Raw genomic sequence first — 18,835 nt, forward strand, 5'->3', positions numbered from 1 at the left:
ATATCCCTGCCGGTAGCTTCAATTCAGCGAACCATTCAACCATTTCAAGCAAAACTTGGTCACCTTTCCTGACCTTCCAAGTTATTCTGTGCAGGTATGCAGGGTATCTGACACACACCAGTGTCCTCACATAGAGTATGAACAAACGTAAAACTCACTGGAGCCAGGCACCAGTGGCTCCTAGCTACTCAGGAGGCTGAGATCTGAGGATCACGGTTCAAAGCCAGCTCTGGCAGGAAAGTCTGTGAAACTCTTATTTCCAATAAACCACCAGAAAACTGGAAGTGGCACTGTGGCTCAACTGGCAGAGTAATCACCTAGAGCTGAAGAGCTGAGGGGCAGTGCCCAGGCCCAGAGTTCAAACCCCACAACTGACAAAAACAAAAAAACAAAAATAAAATCTCACTGGACTCACCATCCCTCACACTGGAGGGGAGATAGGTTTCAGGACCCCCTGGGACATTGACTATGCATGGATATACCAATCCCTTATTATAAAATAGCATAATATCTACAAATTACCTACACATATTTTCCTGCATGCTAAGTCATCTCTAGGTTATTTGTAATATCTAATACAATGTAAATGTAAGTAGCTGTTATACTGTATTGGGCGGGGGTAATACAGATTAAATTGTTTTCTGAATATTATCCATCTGTGGTTGAATCTGAGGATGCACAAATCATGGCTACAGAGGGCCAGCTGCATTAGTGAGCTGCTACTATTTGCTACACTACATTCCCAGCACTGGAAATGTAACAATCCATAAGCATGAACATTTTTCATCTCAAAGCAAGTTGCAATAGGGTACAGGATGATCAAGAGTCACACACACATACACACACACCACACACACACACACACACACACACACACACACACACACATACCACACACGCGCACGCGCGCGCGCGCACGCACGCACACCGCTGCCCTGAGGACTGGGGTGAACCAGCACTACCTTCCAGGGAACACTGGTCAGAGCACGGCTCTTGGGAAGGGGATTGGTGGAGGTGGGTCTCTGGTACCTCACACCATTGTGGGGATGAGGCCTGTGGGACTAGCAATGCTCCACAGTCTGCAAGTGGGCCTCCTACATTTATTTTTATTGCTTCTTACCACAGTTTAGCTACATTCACAGACACCTGTCCCTTAGCACCTTAGCAAGTATGATGGGAGAATACCATAGACATAAATGCCACTCTGCTTTATAATTGCCAATTGTCAGAATGCAAATGAAAGCTTCCAAAGAGCTAGGAGACACATAGGGCTTCCTTCCGTGGTTCATTTTTTCATATAAACATGCAGATGCTATTATTAATTTTCTTTTCAAAACTGGAGAGGGTAAACTTTAAGCTCAGTCTGTATGAATAAACATATCAGAAAAAAATCAGAATTAATGAGATTTCAATACCTATAATTTTAGGAGCAATTTCTCTACTCTTTAAAAATGCTAACAGCCGCCGGGCGCTGGTGGCTCACGCCTGTAATCCTAGCTACTCAGGAGGCTGAGATCTGAGGATCACGGTTCAAAGCCAGCCCGGGCAGGAGAGACCATGAGACTCCTATCTCCAATAAAACCACCAGAAAACCGGAAGTGGCGCTGTAGCTCAAGTGGTAGAGCGCTCGCCTTGAGCTGAAGAGCTTAGGGACAACGCCCAGGCCCAGAGTTCAAGCCCCACGACCGACAAAAAAAAAAAAAAAAAAAAAAAAAAAAAAAATGCTAACAGCCAGGTACCAGTAGTAGCTCACTGCCTGTAATCCTAGCTATTCAAGAGGCTGAGATCTGAGGATTATAACTCAAAGCCAGCCGGGGCAGACAAATCCATGAGACTCTGATTTCCCCAATTAAATCAGCAAAAAGTCAAAAGTGAAGATGTGGCTCAAGTATCAGAGCACCAAACAGTGAGGGGAAAAAAAAGGCTAAGTGAGAACATGAGACCCCTGAGACCTAGTTCAAGCCCTAGTACTAGAACAGAAGTTAGCAGAGACCACTGGGCTTATATGAAAAGGACTCAGAGGCTAATCTGGGAGTTGGGACAACGTGGGTATCCAAAATAAGATAGTTGTAATGGGATGGGATATATTAGATAAACTAAAATCTCAGAGTCTACATGGATTCTTGAAAAATGTCTTTGGTTACTTTTGGAGGATGTTTTTTAAAAATAAAAAAAAATCAACTCAGTCTGAAAACTGGTATAGGAAGGAAGGAATGGAGCCAAACATCTAAACAAATCTGAGATGATGACCGCGTGAGGGAGAGGGCCGCGTGCACTGGGGGAGCTGGGCAGGTGTGCATCTTCTGCCTTGTAATGCAGCTGAGGACAGCGCTCCGCTCTCCGCCATACTAGCTCTGATGAAAGTATGTGCCAAGTACTTTACTAAGTACTTAACATTTAATCCTTACGTCTAGTCTATGAGGTAGACACTAGTGTTTTCTAATATGGTGCTTTAGGCTTTCGGTTTGAATACAGGCTTCCTTATTTAGAGCTGTTTCTGGCTGTGTGAACATCACAAGTTACTCAATGTCTCAGTGCTTCACTTCCAGCCCTGCTCATAATGCAATCACTAAGTTTGGTGCCAATTTTCCATGTGACTGTTTGTTTAGTGCTGCCTTATCCTCCTGGCTATCCATGGCAGGAGGGCAGGACAATGGCCCTGACTCCAGAAACTCATCCGAATCTCACAAATACTACGACTTCATTCAACATCTAGAAAATAAAAAGCTGGGTTTACAGAATAACTATTCCCTGCCTACCCCGGCCAAGATCTCCAGGGAAGCAAAGCTGAGGATTTTCCCATAATTCCTCAATTATCCAGGGCCACATTGCTGAAAATATCCCCTCCCCCCCCCCAAAGCCTGGGGAATTGAAGCAGCCCGAGAACAATATTGCCCCAGCTCCCCAGGGTTTTCAATGAAGAAGCTGCCAAAATCGGCAGCTCCAGTTTAACCAGGGCGAGCTATCAGTGTTTCAGATTTTTGGACACTTGCCCTTTTTTGAGAAGCGGACACAGTCACAGTCCCTGATGGGTTCTAGGTTTCAGTATCACATTATACAAGATGCGAACCAAACAAAGCGTAAGAAACAAGCAACACTCTTGAGCGCAGAACAAACTGTGATTTGCCCACAGATGGGGAGTTGGTTCTTAGTGACCAAATGGCTGCTGCAACCATGCTAAGTGAGTGAGTGCCTCACTTGAAATACCACATCCAATTCTCCCCAACAACCCGAGCCACTGCAGACTTCAAATATATCAAAAAAACAAATACCGGGGCTGGGAAGGTGGCTCAGTGGTAGAGCGCTTGCCTTGCATGCATGAGGCCCTGGGTTCGATTCCTCAGCACCACATAAGCAAAGAGAAAAAAGCCAGAAGTGGCGCTGTGGCTCAAGTGGTAGAGCGCTAGCCTTGAGCTGAAGAGCTGAGGGACAGCGCCCAGGCCCAGAGTTCAGGCCCCACAACTGGACCCAAAAAAACAAACAAACAAACAAACAAACAAAACCTAATGGCTAAATTATATTGGCAGAGGGCAAGGACTCCTCTTGCTGGTGGTGGTGGTGGTGATGGTGGTTGTATAGCTTGAACTCAGGGACTGGACACTGTCCTCTGAGCTCTTTTGCTCAAGGCTAATACTCTATACTTTGAGCCACAGCACCACTTCTAGTTTTCTGGTGGTTAATTGGAGATATGAGCCTTCCCACTTTCCTGCCTGGGCTGGCTTTGAACCGTGATTCAGATCTCAGCCTCCTGAATAGCTAGGATTACAGGCGTGAGCCACCAGTGTCTAGCTAACTCTTTTTCCCACATAGCTTAGGATTTCTCAAAGTGAGGTTCCTAGAGCTCCAAGGGTCCCTGAAACCTTTGCAGGGCATTTTTGAGGTCAGATCTATTTCCAAAAGAACACTGAGACCTTGTTTGCCTGTTTCAGTGTTGATACTTACAGCAATGATAAAACCACTGAAACCTGACTGCCAGTCAAAGCAGGGGGAGCAAGCTGTCCTAGATGTGGCTGAGCTCTTCACCACATACGCTTGCGGAAAGAAATCAGATTCACTGGAGAACATCCTTGATTAAGCAGTAAAAATTAATGACTGTGCTAAATCTCAGCCTTGAATATGTGCCTTTTTAATTGCATGTGGGATAAAAAATGCAAAACATTACTAAGACTTTGTGTCATACACTAAGGTACTGTGGCTGTGGGGAAAAGCAGCAAGCTACTTCTCTGTAACTGCAGACAAACCCTGGACTTGAGTTCTAGAAGACTAGTCCTAAAAAAAAAACAAAAATGAGCGAAGGGGCTGGGAAGGTGGCTCAGTGGTAGAGCGCTTGCCTTGCATGCATGAGGCCCTGGGTTCGATTCCTCAGCACCACATAAGCAAAGAGAAAAAAAAGCCAGAAGTGGCGCTGTGGCTCAAAGTGGTAGAACGCTAGCCTTGAGCTGAAGAGCTGAGGGACAGCGCCTAGGCCCAGAGTTCAGGCCCCACAACCAGACCCCCCCCCCAAAAAAAAAAATGAGTGAAGTAAGCCTGTCACTTGGATGGAAACAACAGACGATATTTGCTGATGATGATAAAAATCCAAGCTTCCAAGTGAAAACTAAAATCTTGGAAAACTTCTACTAGCCACTGTGAAGTCAGCATTGGCCGATATTTAAAGACTTCCCTGATGTCAGCACTTGCATCATCTGTATCACCCAAGGAACTACTTATTTTCCCCATTACCAAGGTATGATGTTACAGAACCACACCTAGGGAGAACCATTCAGAAGTCTTAGCATGGGGGGAGAACACTGGTAAACATGGAAATTCCGAGAGGAGAAGCAGGACTGTCAGCTAACAACAGGTTGGCAGTTGGCACTACAGCGTCAACTGTGAAGACCTACAGACTTCTAAAGGGGGTCAAGCCATCCAAGCTGTCAGAGGAAACAAGGAAAGCATCTGAGCACAGGGCGTCTGGCTCTGGCTTTTAGCTACCAGATGACAGGCTCATGCCCACGAGGCAAAAGGGAGCCTAGACTTCTAACATGGGATAGACTGGAACTAGCAATGGCTAAAAAACACAGAGGGCCTTGGCAGCTTCAGAGGGGAACTCTTTTTTCTAAGTGCCACCTGTTAGGAAAGGTAAAGTTCTCCATTACTGAGTTGGCCAAAGGATAACAATTTGTCCAAACACACATCCACAGATCTCTTGCCCAGGGGCTCCATAAACCTAAACTTTGGCTTAAATCCTTAGGGAAGATGTTCATCTTATTTTATCTTTCCTCTAGCAAGGTGATGGCTATCAGACATGTCTATGTAAAGATGTAATCTTTACTACTGACCAGGAAGCACTGGGCAGCCATTGCTCTATCTTCCAAACATCCTAACAAACAGTTTCACTTTCTGTCCCTGTGTTTCCACATCTGTGACAGGAAAAACCAATAGCTCTGGATAATATTGCTCATCCTTTTGGACAAGGACTAAGGTACAACAGAACAGACCAAAACCTCTTCTACAGACCTTCAGGCTTTCTACCTCTCAAAATAGGCCTTTTCTCATGGTGATGATTGATTATTGATGACTGATGATGATGATGTAGTTGCACGAAGAGGTTACAATTCTATGTCAGGTCATGAGTACAATGCAATGTCATCCCTCCCTCTCCTTTCTCCTTATTCTTTTTTGTTTGTTTGTTTTGGGTCCGGTAGTGGGCCTGAACTCTGGGCCTGAGCACTGTCCCTCAGCTCTTCAGTTCAAGGGTAGCGCTCTACCACTTGAGCCACAGCGCTACTTCCGGCTCTTTTTTTTTCTGCTTATGTGGTACTGAGGAATCGAACCCAAGGCTTCATGCATGCAAGGCAAGCGCTCTACTGCTGAGCCGCCTTCCCAGCCCTCCTTATTCTGTCACTTCTGAAATCCTAACCCTATGCTAAAAATTCCTTCAAACTTCTCTCTCAGTGCCTGGTTATCCTACCTAAACATATCTCTTAGAATTTAACCTAAAATGTATCCTCTATTGGAACTCGGTAACAAATTCCATATCCTGAAGGCAGGAACACTGTCTGTCCACTATCTGTGCCCTGCTGTATTGGCAGGATTTGCAACTACACCTAGCACAGAATAAACAGCATGTGGAATGGTGAACAAGCTTGACCACAGACAAATCAACAGCATCTCAACCCTGCTTCACTCCAGGCCATTTCCAGAGCAATTACAGAAACTTAAAAAGGGCATTTTCCACCCAAACTCTCACCTGCCCCACCTGTCCCTGCTTAGGTGTGGCGTGGAGTCCCATCAGGTCACAATCCTGCTCACCTCTGCTCCATCGCTTCCACTGCCACTGCAATGACCTGCATTTGGGCCATCCCTTCCTCTTCCCCTCCCTCCTGCCCTGTGATTTGCTCAAGCAACTCATAAATCTCCAACTCACACTGTTGCAGGCCATACCCCCTACTGCTGAAGGGGTGAGCTTTCTACAGAGACAAAGAGGACCACTGAGGCCTTGTGCTTAAGGCCCACCAGTGGCTTCCTTCACCTACAGGATCAAGTCCAAACTCCACTCTAATCACAGGCTTCTTTGTCCTCATGAACTGGTACACAACCCAACCCCACGAAGAAACACGGTTTTGAGCCTCTGAACCATGCTATCCACCCCGCACTTACTGCCCTTCCTCTGCCCACCTGTAAGGGCACAGCTTGATCTCCTGGATCGGCTCCAGTATGTGCCCCTCTGTAACTAAAATGTTGGGTACACACACACACACACACACACACACACACACACACACAGTGACAACACTGATAACCAGGAGTTGGTGTGGGTCAGGAACTATCAGATATGTCAGGTCAGGTGTGTCTTCACATCCATAGTGCCTGGCCAGCCCGTGGTGGGGGGAGCAGTAAGGATTTTAGGGAGCATGTGCGCAAATAATGAAATACTGTTCTTCTGCAAAGCCTGTTCAGATTAATTAAAGTAGAAGCAGCTTCCTGCTGCCAGGCTAATTCTACAATCCTCTGCTCATCCCACCAACGTTCAAGTCTACAGACTCCTCGCCTGGGTACTTTCTAATCCTGTCATCAGAAAAGAGGATGAGAGGTAAATGCTAATACCCAACACACAGAGAACAAGCCTGCCACAAGAACAAACCTAGGAGGCTGTGATAAACCTTACATACATAATAAGCATAATGACACGTGGAGACGTCTGTCTTCTGCACGCTACACTATTATCTCCCCTTAGCAGTTCTGTACATCAAGATAGTTTCAAAAGGGTCAGGAAATTGTGTGGACATATTTGTTACCAGAGTCTTGTCCACAAAGTTTTCAAAATGAGCTGAAGAAAGCAAAAAATCACAGTCTCCAGGAAATAGCTAATAGGGGATTAAAAAAAAAAAAGTTCAGCTGAGCCTTCTATATTTTCCTCCCTCTATGAAGTACTTTTTCTTTAAAAGTACATAATTTATACAAATTTAAAGAAAATCAATTTACCAAATATATACTATTTGAAGTAAAAATAAAATCAGTAAACCTCCCTAGGATTTTTTTGGGGGAGGTGTCTTTGAGACCTTTGGTCTACAAATTTTTTAATTACAAAAAAAAAAACTAACAAAAATGAATACTGCCAAAGGTTAGTGCTTTCCAAGTACACTTAATGATTGTGACTGTTTTTATTTTTGAAATTCAAGTAACACATCATGTGAAGTACAACTTACACAACTGCTGTCATTGTCCTTTGACCCAACATATCTGATCATTACATAGACCACAGGACGGCCCAGAGCCACCATCTAGAACCTGCCCCATAATCCTAGACAGCAAAGCCTGCACCTCTTGTGTCCTAAAGATGTCAAAATGTCAAGGAGGGATTACATACACATCCCATGGACTGAAACCTTCGGACTCAAGAGCAGGTGCCACCTTCCTAATTAGAAAGACACTTGTTCCAGCAATCTTTTAAAGTGTCCTTTCCGACCTCTTCAGTTCAACACTTACGGTTCTCTAAGTTGGGAATTCTCAGATGAAAATATTTTTACTACCATATCCATAAATTGTCCAAAAACTAACAAAATAACTATAATAAATAAAAACCAGGAAGATTAAGTACCCTTGTCAGATAACAAGTAAATAAATGACAGGGGAAGCTCAGATCACAAACTAAAGAAAGAAAACGCCCGTTAAGCATACAGCATTATCATGAGGCTGACAACCAACATGAGCCCTAACTCAGCCACAAGCTGCCTCTCACTTCTCCCAAGTCTGACTTAAACCATTCCTTGTCCTTTGGAGGATTCCCTCTCCTGGGGCTTTTAACTGTGTAATTATGCAGCTGGTGAACACCACAAAATACAATACAGCTTTACAAATGTAGGCTTTTAAAAATCAATGCTATTTTCACTGCATACTTCTAAAATAGATGTTCCCCTCAATCCAGAAGATTTTTAGTAAAGGCTAAGAACTCTTTAAAAGAGCAGAGGGGCAGGCAGAGAGGGAGGGCAGACGTATCAGATTACTCGGAATCGTTGTTTTTGATCCCACTTATTTATACACCACTTTCCAGACCTCAAAAATTTGTCCTATATAAAAATAAAATAAGCAGCCCAATAAAACCATCAAGAATAGCAGTAAAGAATGTAAGACCAGGGACAAGGGGACAGACAAAAATCTACCAGGATGAGGGGACAGATAAAATCTACCAGGATAAGAGAGGAAAACATTAAGAACTCTTTGGGAGCTTTTCTCATTTTCAAATTACCTGGTGGTTTGTGAAGTTCAGTGTTCTAAAATGCTAGGATTTATATGGCAAGACAATACCATGATAAGAAAGCTTCATTAAACAAATGAAAATTGAAAATGCAAATTTTTTTTCTTGAAAAAGTGACCTAGACGAAAGATATTTTTCATTGAGAAGTATATCATTTCATCTAATTCTGGAGTCCTGCAAGGCAGAACTAACTTTCTATCTATTTTATTGACAGCAAAGGGAGGCCCAGAAAGGAAAAAAGGTTTTAAATAGAGAAATGGCAGAAGGGTGGCCAGATGAAAAAAATGCAAAAGCAGAATCTTAGAGTGCTAAAAAGTTCACAGGACATGTTTTGCCTCCCCTGCCCACAGCCCCAATTTCAGAAAGGTCATCAGCCGAGCAGTAGCGCATACATTTTCAAAGTTCTCCTTCTTTCTAAAGGCCTCATCTCTCAGCACACCATGCCGGGGTCCCTGTTTGCAGCCTGTGGAGGTCTGTGATCTGCGACTCACTGAAGGAAAAGGCACACTGATCCTATGATACTCCCATGGTCAGGAATCCAGAGGAAGCTGAACTGTTTCCAAACACTGATGAATCCTAACAAGATGGGGGAAGGGAGTTGAGGAAGCAAGGAAAGACACATACCTTTCAATTGGTCAGCAACCACGCTCTGGCCAAGGCGTTCAATCACTTTCCCGTCTTCCATTTCGTACCGGTCATCTAAGTATTTTGCAGTGGCCTCAGATATGTGTACTTTGCCGGCCACCCCCAGCTGCTCCATGAGATTAGCCAAGTTCACATCGTTGGACCACACATCAAATTTAAACCTCCTCATGCCCAAGATGCCACACAGGACCGTCCCCGTGTGAACCCCGACACGCATGTTCACCATTTCTTTCTTCTCCTGGCAGAACTGCTCGATGGCTTTGATCATGCCTAAGCCCATTTCAATGCAGCAGTAGGCATGGTCCACCCGGGGCTCGGGGCACCCCGCCACACAGTAGTAACAGTCTCCCAGGGTACTGATCTTCTCACATTTGGTTTCCTCACACAGCCGGTCAAAGCGACCGAATAGATCATTGAGAAGACCCACCAGGGCGTGAGCAGACTTGTTGGCACTCATCTTGGTGAAGCCCACAATATCTGCAAATAAAATACTGACTTCTTCGATCTGCTGCATCTTAAAGGGCCGGAATGCTATAGGAGCTTTCTGTATGGAGGATTTTTTCTTCCTGTTCTTGGGGCTGGAAGCGGCATGCCTCTTGACGGAATTCTCACTCTCCTCATCCCCCTGTCTCATTAAGTCATCAGCTATGATTCTAGGCATCACAGAGTGAATCATCCTCTCTTTGAGGGCTTTTTCTACTTCCAGATCTTTTCCATGCATGATGGACTGTCCCACCTTGAGGAAGGTGCTTCTGGACCTCACCTGAGACATGACGAAGAGGTGGATCCCAATGGCGTGAATGCAGACATGGAGCAGGGCCCTGCTCAGCAGCTCCCAGTGCAGGGCTCCGGCTCCCGTCGAAGGGAAGCAGTTTTCATCTCGGAAATGATAGCCAAAGGTCTCAAAAAGGACGGAGTAGACCACCCCCAAAAACAAGCTCAAGTACAAAGGTAAGTGCATGACGGTGTAGAGCAGAAAAAGCACTTCGATGCACATGGAGAAGCTCCCCACTTGAGATAAGCAGGTGTCTGCGGGCTTGGCTGCGGGGGTATGATTGGAGCTGTCAACACGTCCGGAGAGAGGCGTCAGATCCTGAAACTGCGCAGCCAGGGTGAGGGCGCACACCAGCAGGGTGAGAGCCAGGGAGGTCCACGCGTAGTGCCGGGCGTACAGCTTGGTGAAGGTAAACATAAAAAAGCCCACGCACACCACCAGGAAGCACAGCGCGGGGACCACCATGACGATCAGTTTAGACCGCATGTGGACCGCAAAATAGGCGCTCCAGAGGAGGCAGGCGAAGCCCACGTAGAAGAGCGCGTACCGGAAGCGGCGCTGGGTCTGCGGGAAGCAGCGCTCCAGGCAGGCCTCCTCCAGGTTCACCGAGTCGAATTTGGGGTCCCACCACCGGCTGGAAGCCCTCTCGAACAGCTGGGGCAGCTTCTTCTGCCTGCGCAGGCGGCCGCCGCCGCCGCCCAAGCGCCGGGGAAGCCCCCCGGAGTCCCCGGAGCTGCTGCAGCTGGAGGAGATGCTGTACTTGCAGTGCTTGGGGTGGACGTTGGAGGACAGCTGCTTGGGGTTGATCTTGACCCTCACGCTGTTGCTGTCTCCGCTCGAGTCGCAGCTCACCTCGGTGCTGTGGTGGTGCAGCAGCTGCTGGTGGGGCGGGGAAGCCATGTTGCCGGGCCCTCGGAGCCTCTCCCGGCCGGGTGAGGGGTCCCTGCGGGCCAAACAGCCGAGTGAGCGCGGCCTGGCTGCGCCGGCGCGCCCCGAAGTGCGGGCTCTGCCCCGGGGAGGCACCGCAAGCTCTCCCACACCGCGGGCGCCCGCGAGCCAAAGCCCCCGCGGCGCCGCCTCCCCGGGCCGGGGGTGGGGGGGACCGCCGCCCGGGACGTACCTGGTGCTGCCGGGGGTCCCGGCTCCGTCGCCCGCCGGCGGCCTCCGCGCCGCGCGCCTCCCGACCGCGGCCCGGGAGGGAAGTTCAGCCCTTGGGCGCTCCCGGCCCCGCGAGCGGTCCTCGCGAAAACAACTCCGGCGAGCGGCGCTTCATCCTGCGGCGGCGGCGGCGGCGTTGGCGGCGACGGCGCCCGGTGCGTCAACCCCGCGCGGCCCGGACCCGCGGCGCCGCCGAGCCCCCGCGGGCGACCCCGGGCCCCGGGCCAGCCCTGCCCCGGGCGGGGCGGGGGGGTCGCGCCCCGGCCCCGAGTCTGCAGCGCCCTGGGGCGCGCGGACGCCCCCGTCCGAGCCACCCGGTCTAGCGGGGCCTGCTGCTCGCCCGCCGAGCGCGCCGCGCCCCCGCCCCGGGGCCGAAGACGACGCCGACGACACCCCCCACCCCCGACGCCCCGGGCCGAGCCGCGGGGCCCCTCCGCGGGCGGCGGTGCGGGGCCGCAGCGCAGCCGGACTCCCGAGACGCGGCGCCGGGACGCCCCGCTCGCCCGCTCGCCGCGCCCACGCCCCGGGGGCCCTGCCCGAGCTAGAGATGCCGCTGCGGCCGCGCCCGCCGCCAGCCCTCACGCGGCCGCTGCTTCATGTCGGAAGAGCCGCCGCCGCCGCTGCCGCCGCCGCCTCCCCCTCCCGCTGTCACTGACACGCGCGCGCCCGCGCCGCCCCTCGCCCCGCCGCAGCGCGCACGCGCGACCCGCGCACGCCGCCGCCTGTGCGCGCGCGCGCGACCCGCGCCACCCCGCTGGGCAAGCGCGGCCCCGGCGCCAGGCTGCGGCGGGGCAGGCGCGCGCTCGACTCCGCCCTCCGCCGCGGGCCGGTCCGCGCCCGGCCGCCCGGCTCGCCGCCGCGCTGTCCGGCCTCGGCCCGCGGCGCCCGGCGCCCCGAGACCGCCTGCCCCCGCCGCCGGGCTCCGGGGGGGGCCCCGGGAAGGTCGCGGCGGGTGAGAATTCGCCTCTCGGGCCAGCGAAGTTTCCAGCTCCTGCCCGTGCCGCCCCGGGCGGCCTCCGGGGTTCGCCTCCCCACCCCACCCCACCCCGCCCCGCCCCGCCCCGCCCCACAACCATTTCCCCCCTTTGCACAAGTAAAGCCTTCAGGCGAGTCTCGGTTCGTCCCCGGCCGCAGGTAAACCTCCTCCCTCCCGCCGGGCCAGCCGCCACCCGGGCCGGGCCCGGCTCCCCGCCCGGTTCCCCGCGCCCGGCCCGTCCGGGGCCCGCACTCGTTCGGGCCGAGGAGCCGGGAACTACAGGGGAGAGAGCGGCCGCGCAAGGTGGAGGAGCCTTGAACACCTGCCGAGCAAGGCGACCGCAAAGAGGCCACGGAAGGCTGAGTTCACGTGCAGGCCCCGGGGCAGGGCGCAGATGGGTGCGTGGCGGGGCCTGGGAGAAGACGCGGGCGCGGGGTGTCCTTCGGGGGTGTTGCGGCTTCCAGGGTCAGTACTGTGAGCTTAGTCCCCCTCCCCCGCCCTCTTATGTAGTGCTGAAGTTTCTAGGCTGTGTCTCCCACTGTGTTCGGCACCTTTCAGTCATGTTTTTCATTCTGGGAACTTTTCTTTTTGTTGTTGTTTTTGTCGGTCGTGGGGCCTGAACTCTGGGCCTGGGCGCTGTCCCTCAGCTCTTCAGCTCAAGGCTAGTGCTCTACCACTTGAGCCACAGCGCCACTTCAGGCTTTTTCTGTTTATGTGGTGCCTAGGGATCTAACCCAGGACTCGGTGGATGCTAGGCAGCACTCTACCACTGAGCCACCTTCTGAAACCTCCCTTTGATTTGGACACATGGTCTTGTCTCTATATTCCATCCCTCACTCTTATTCCTCTCTTTAACTTTTTGCTCAGTGATCTAGGAGGTTTCCTTAACTTTCCTTTTTTTGTTTTTGTTTTTGAGATTTGTCTTTCCATCCTTTTTTTCTTTTTCAAGAATTTTGCACAACAGTAATTCTGCTATCATGTTTTCACAGTCAAGAATTTTTTCTGTCTTTTGTATTTTCTGTTTGAACTAGTACTGGGGCTTGAACTCAGGGCCTTACCTTCTCACTCAACCTGCTTGTTCACAGCTCTCTATCACTTGAGTGGTGAAAGGATTGACCATTCTAGGCCAGTCTGATCTGGCAAATTCTCAAACATATAACCTATGTCTATTAAAGAGATTTGATCTCTGGAAATCTCAAGCTTATCAGGTCTAAGAACAAAAGATGCAATTAGAAAAGGCCTATCACTGCAAATGATTAATGTAATACTCTATCTTGAAAATTAAAAAATAAAATAAAATACCATTGCCATAATGAAGAGGAAGTCATTTGAGTGAGGACAGTCTTTCCATAAAGTGTGAGATGAGGTGTTCCCAAGTGATGTTCTTGATTACCTGCCAGCTCTTGTTATCCACTGATGGAAACCATTGGTTCTAAAAGTTGTACTGCTCTGGGTAGCCATTAAGTTCACAAACCAGAAACAGTGATGTATTTGGGGCTGTATCCACACTCCCTTGGCTACAGCCCTGAGACAGCTAGCTTAGCTAGCTTGGGAAGAAGAGCCAGAAGGTCTCTGTGCCTTGTTTTTGGTCTGGGTCCATTTCTGTCACAACAGTGCATCTTCTTTAAGAATCTGTAGTAATGCTGAGAGACGCACATCTGGGAAATGAATTACTACTGGGCATCTGTGTTACAAACTCACACAGAGTTGCATGTGTTTAATGGCCCTACTTCAGTGTTCTGCATTGACCTGAGAGATGAAGTCTGTCTTCACAATATGAAGTACTTCCCAGAGAAGAGTCAAGCAGGAGGTGGGACTCAAATAGCTTCACAGTTTCTCCTGAGCCAGCGCTTCTCTATCCTGTGTGAAGAGGATTTCCAGAGCACCTGACATATCCATGTTCCAATGGACAGAATCAATCCATATGCCAATTATAGGTTGTAGAGTGTTGTCTGTCATTTTCTCCAAGAGCACCATTTGAACCCTTTGTCCTTCACGTAGGACACATATCTTCCCATTTGGAGGGAATGTAAAGGCCACTGCAACTGAAAATGGAACTGAGGTAAGCTAAATTGGGAACATTAAGGCATGAGAACCCAGAGCCAGGAGCTAAGAATAAGCACTGTATTAATAGGTAACTTGAAGTCTCTCACTCCTCATTGGCTACAGTGGATGGCCATGCTCTTAACCTTGCATTAATGATTTGCCCAGGCCTCTGGATAAGCACATCCTGAGTAAATATCTCAAGAAAAACATCTTGCAAAACTCATCCTTGGACTAAGAAGAGACCTTGTTAAAAGAAAATAAATATCTCCTAATGATGGGCTTTTCTGCCCTAAATAAACATCTTCTAAGAGGAAACACCTGGCAGATTCTCAAACATACAACCTATGTCAATTAAAGAGACTCAATCTCTGGGAATATCAAATCTATCAGTTCTAAGAACAAAAGGTGCAATCAGAACAGGCCTGCCACTGCAAATGATTACCATGTCAGATGTTGGAAGTGAAGGATCATGTGCAGAGATAAGGGCCTGTAGACTCCTAGACTCACTAGCCTTGAAATCATGCTTTCATGAAGGGCTTTGGTGTGCTTTTCCAGTGCCTGCATCACCAGAACACTGGGATGTGCTTTACTTCAGGCTTTTCTACTTCATTCTCCTGCTTTGCCAAATAAAACTATAAGTTTCTTACTCAACTAGATGGCTTCTTAAATTCCTTTCTGTAGAATGTTAATAATTCAGTAATGGCCTGGCCTTTGTGGCTCATGCCTATAATCCTAGCTACTCAAGATACTGAGGTCCAGAGAATCATAGTTCAAAGCCAGTCTAAGCTGAGAAGTTTAAGAGACTCAGAAAAAAAAGCCAGGCTGGAGTCATTGTAGAACAAGCACAACGACCTGAGTTCAAACCCCAGTACCACTACCCAAAAAAAAAAAAAAGGAAAGAAATTTGGACACATTCAGCATTAATGAACCTAAGCAAAAGAAGAAGACACACACACACACACAGAAATACTCAGAATTGTCAAATTCAGAGACAGGAAATAAAATAGCAGTTGCCAAGGGCTGGGTGAGGGATAGTCTCCGTGTTACAAGATGAAACAAATTCTAGAGAAGGATAGTGGCAGTGGTTGTACAACAGTGTACTTCCCATCACTGAACCATACATTTGAAAATGTGTGATGTTGCAAGGGCTATAGGTCTTCAGCCTATAATCCTAGTTACTTGGGAGGTAGAGATCAGAGAATTGTAGTTCGAGGTCACCCAGGCATAAAAGTTCAAAAGATTCCCTCTCGGAATCAGGGAAAAACATACCACAGCAGGACCCATCAACTGCACTGGACATTGACCAAAATGAACTAAGCAACTCAATGGCAGCGATGGGAGGGAGGGAATGAGTGGGAAAGAGGGAACAGCTGATGCTATGCAAAACAAAAGAATTGTACATATCACCCAATATGGAAGAAATAACTATTGCAAAGCTCATAGAACTCATAAATGTTATAGACCATGATAGACGACTTGTCCTATGAAAGTCAGAGTGTGTTTGTGACTTTAAGCTTCATTATCCCACAATACGGTAAAATTTGGGAAATGTATGTAACCACTTAATCACAATAAAAATTTGAGAAAAAAAAAAAAAAAAGATTCCCTGTCACTCAGTGGCTAGGTGAGATGGCACATGTCTGTCATCCCAGCAACTACAAGAAAGAAAGGAGGAAAGTCATAGCCCTGGCTGGCTGGCTTCAAAAATAACCAAGGCAAAGCCCTGAATTCAATCCTCAGCACCAGCAAAAAGAAAAAGAGGAAGAAAGGGGGGCAGGGAGGAAGGAAGGAAGGAGGGAGCACGTTGGGGGTGCTGTCAATGAAAGGTAGGAGCGGACACAGCACACTGGTGTGGCCAGATCAGGGCCAGGCTAGAAAGTGCATTGTGAGAAGACACAGGGTAGACAGGACCCGATCCAGAGTTCAGGACAGTTACTCCAAATTCTGTCCTATTGTGTGAGAAAAGCTATTTTAATATTTCCAGTTCTTCCCAATCACTGCTGTGGCTCTTCCTTCCCACCCATTGTCCTGAACAACTCCCCCTTTCCTACCTCCACAACCAAGAATCTTCAGGGTCAGGAACTTCACAGGAATGGCCCCAAGGAAAGCTGCCGTGTGAAGCTTTCCTCCACATTCCCAGGACTAAGAAGTTGACCTTTTGTCTGTGCTCTCTTAGCAGTTTGGATCTGCTCCTGTAATTGACATAAGGCATTTTAAACTTAGGTGCCCTAAACAGCTGGAAGGCAGTAACCCAGTCACTTTTTTTTCCCCCCACCTGAGGGCATAATCCCCAGCCTACAGACTTCCTGATGCTCAGCGCATCAGACTTGTCCTGTGAAGGGTATGTAAGAAGTGCTGGCTTTGGGGCGACTTGGAAGATATTGCTTCTCCAGACCCCCCATCCATATGTTAATTCCTTAGTGCTGTGCTAACAAATTACCCACAAATTGGATGGCTTATAACAAGAGAGGTTCTGGAGCCAAAAGCCCCAAGTAAGCAAGCTGGAGAGAGTCCTCCTCCCTCTGGATAAGCGGCTCTTCTGTGGGCTCTCCAAAAGCATCCTCCCCTGCCCTGTCTAGCTGCTGGATATCCCCAGTGTTCCTGGACTTGGAGAGGCACGGCTCCCATCTCTGCCTCCTCTGTCTCAGGACCGCCACGCTCCTGCTTCAGTTGTAAGAGGACACCTGTTGCTCTTTGCTTCTCCACTGCCATGGGGTGAGCAGCTCTGCCCCCTGTGCCCTCACCTCAAGGGTGTCTACCTTACCTCACTCAGCTCCACAGTAATGGATCCAACCTACCACAGACAGAAGCCTCTGAAACTGCAGCCAGAAGGGCAGAATGTCAGCATATGGCCATATAGGGGAAAGGGGGGAGGGGGCGGTATCAAGAAATGCAGCAAGAAACAAGGGCAGGAGCAAGCCGAATCCACCTACAAACACCAGATTGCACTTCATGAAAAAGAGGCTCAAGGTGACCATCTTAGGGTTCATGATTTGTTGGAGATGATGGGGGAGAGTGAAGGGAGGCTGCCCAGCAGAGACTGGAAATAGTCCAGAAACGAAGGCAGCCAGAGGGACATGAGAGGGCCTGCAGACTCTTGCAGGTTGGCCAGGCCTGCGAAGAACCAGAACTCATTCTCTACTGGTGACAAAGAAAAACAAAAAGTTTAAGGACCGTCCCCCTTCTTCCTGGGATACCCCTATACACCCTTCTCCACGATGGTCCACTCACCATCCACCTCCATGGCCACCATCTTCTCTGTCAGCTTTTGGACAAGTACAGTGAAATTTGCAGAGAGCCCTGAGTGGTGACGGGCAGGCCATAGCTAGGATATAACTGAAAATTATCAAGAGGTCCCATTACACTCTGACTGCTTCCCTGCCCGATGCTGCCTCTTCCCTTCTTTATCTGCCAGAGTGGTTCCCCTAATAAAGGTTTACCTGATAGGTAGCGGGAAGGACACCTGTCATTTCATTTCAGACCCAGCTAGGGGACCTTATCTTGGGAACCTTAGGTTAATTTTATCCACAACATTCATTTTCCCAAATAAGGTCACATTCACAGGTGCCAGCGGTTAGAAGTTAGACACACCACCCAGATTTAAGTGTGCAGCGTCATCTTGTTTGTCAGGCCGGACCTCAGCCAGGCAGGCCGCAAGAAGGCGGCCTCAGCCCGCCGGGGCCAAGGCTGGGGAACAGGGTCAGTGATGGAGTTGTGCTGGCTCTCAGGACAGCGGGGTAGCGTGACACAGGACCAGGCAGGGCTGAAGTCAGTGGTTCCTGAGTCTGAGGGGGCTGGGGCGAGCCAGCTAAGCCTGCAGCCTCGGGCCAGCGTTGCTAGGACAGGTCTTAAATCACATTCCTGGGCTACTTAAGTTTCCCGAGAAGGCAGACGTTGTATTAATGGCCTCTGCTGCCGCCAGGCCACAGTGCCCTGCTACAGCTAACCTCATTTGACTCCTTAAACCAGAGCTGGGCTTCCTCCCAATTCGTTATCAGCCGAGGCTGGGAGGACTGGGGAGCCTGTGGTCACAGTGCCCAGCTGGCGATGGGCAGGCAGGGGGCCAGGCTGCTGGGATAGGGACATGGCACAGAGGAGCCAGGCAGGCCCCATAGCGTACAACTCCGGGCTGTCATCACAGTCAACCAACCTGCTATCTGTTCCCAACAAGTAGGAAATGACACGGCAGATGAGGAAAAACATCTCAGAAACCTGCAACTTAAAATAGAGTCGTGACTCAGAGGTTAGGGAAAGAGGCAGCAGCACCACGTGCAGCTAAAGCTGTGGGTACTCCATAGCACTGGCCTCAGACCCCAGCTCTTCGGCTTGCTGTGCAACCTTGGGCTAGTTACTGAACCTCTCTCAACAGTAACCCACTTGATCCTTTGTAAACTAAGGATCAGAATAGAGCTTACGTCATAGGGTTATTACAGGATTAACCCCTGTGATCCAAAGAGAGCACTTAACACAGTACCTGGTATGGAGTAAATAGTCA

General features: G+C 49.3%; 1 protein-coding gene across 2 annotated transcripts in view; it reads right to left on the reverse strand.

The window, feature by feature from the left end:
• LOC138825500 (adenylate cyclase type 9) overlaps positions 1-11,437 on the reverse strand; it is a 97,008-nt gene extending 85,571 nt beyond the window's left edge. For both annotated transcript variants that reach the window (XM_070020146.1, XM_070020144.1), the window contains exons 1-2: positions 11,281-11,437; positions 9,365-11,103 (exon numbers count right to left, since the gene is read on the reverse strand). In XM_070020146.1, coding sequence (XP_069876247.1) covers positions 9,365-11,060 — 1,696 coding nt within the window. In that variant the 5' untranslated portion in view covers positions 11,061-11,103; positions 11,281-11,437. The remainder of the gene's footprint in view (positions 1-9,364; positions 11,104-11,280) is intronic.
• Between the last annotated feature and the right edge of the window lie 7,398 nt (positions 11,438-18,835).

Source organism: Dipodomys merriami, unplaced genomic scaffold (genome assembly GCF_024711535.1).
Source record: "Dipodomys merriami isolate MVZ:Mamm:240054 unplaced genomic scaffold, mDipMer1.0.p SCAF_137, whole genome shotgun sequence".
NCBI classification, from domain to species: Eukaryota; Metazoa; Chordata; class Mammalia; order Rodentia; family Heteromyidae; genus Dipodomys; species Dipodomys merriami.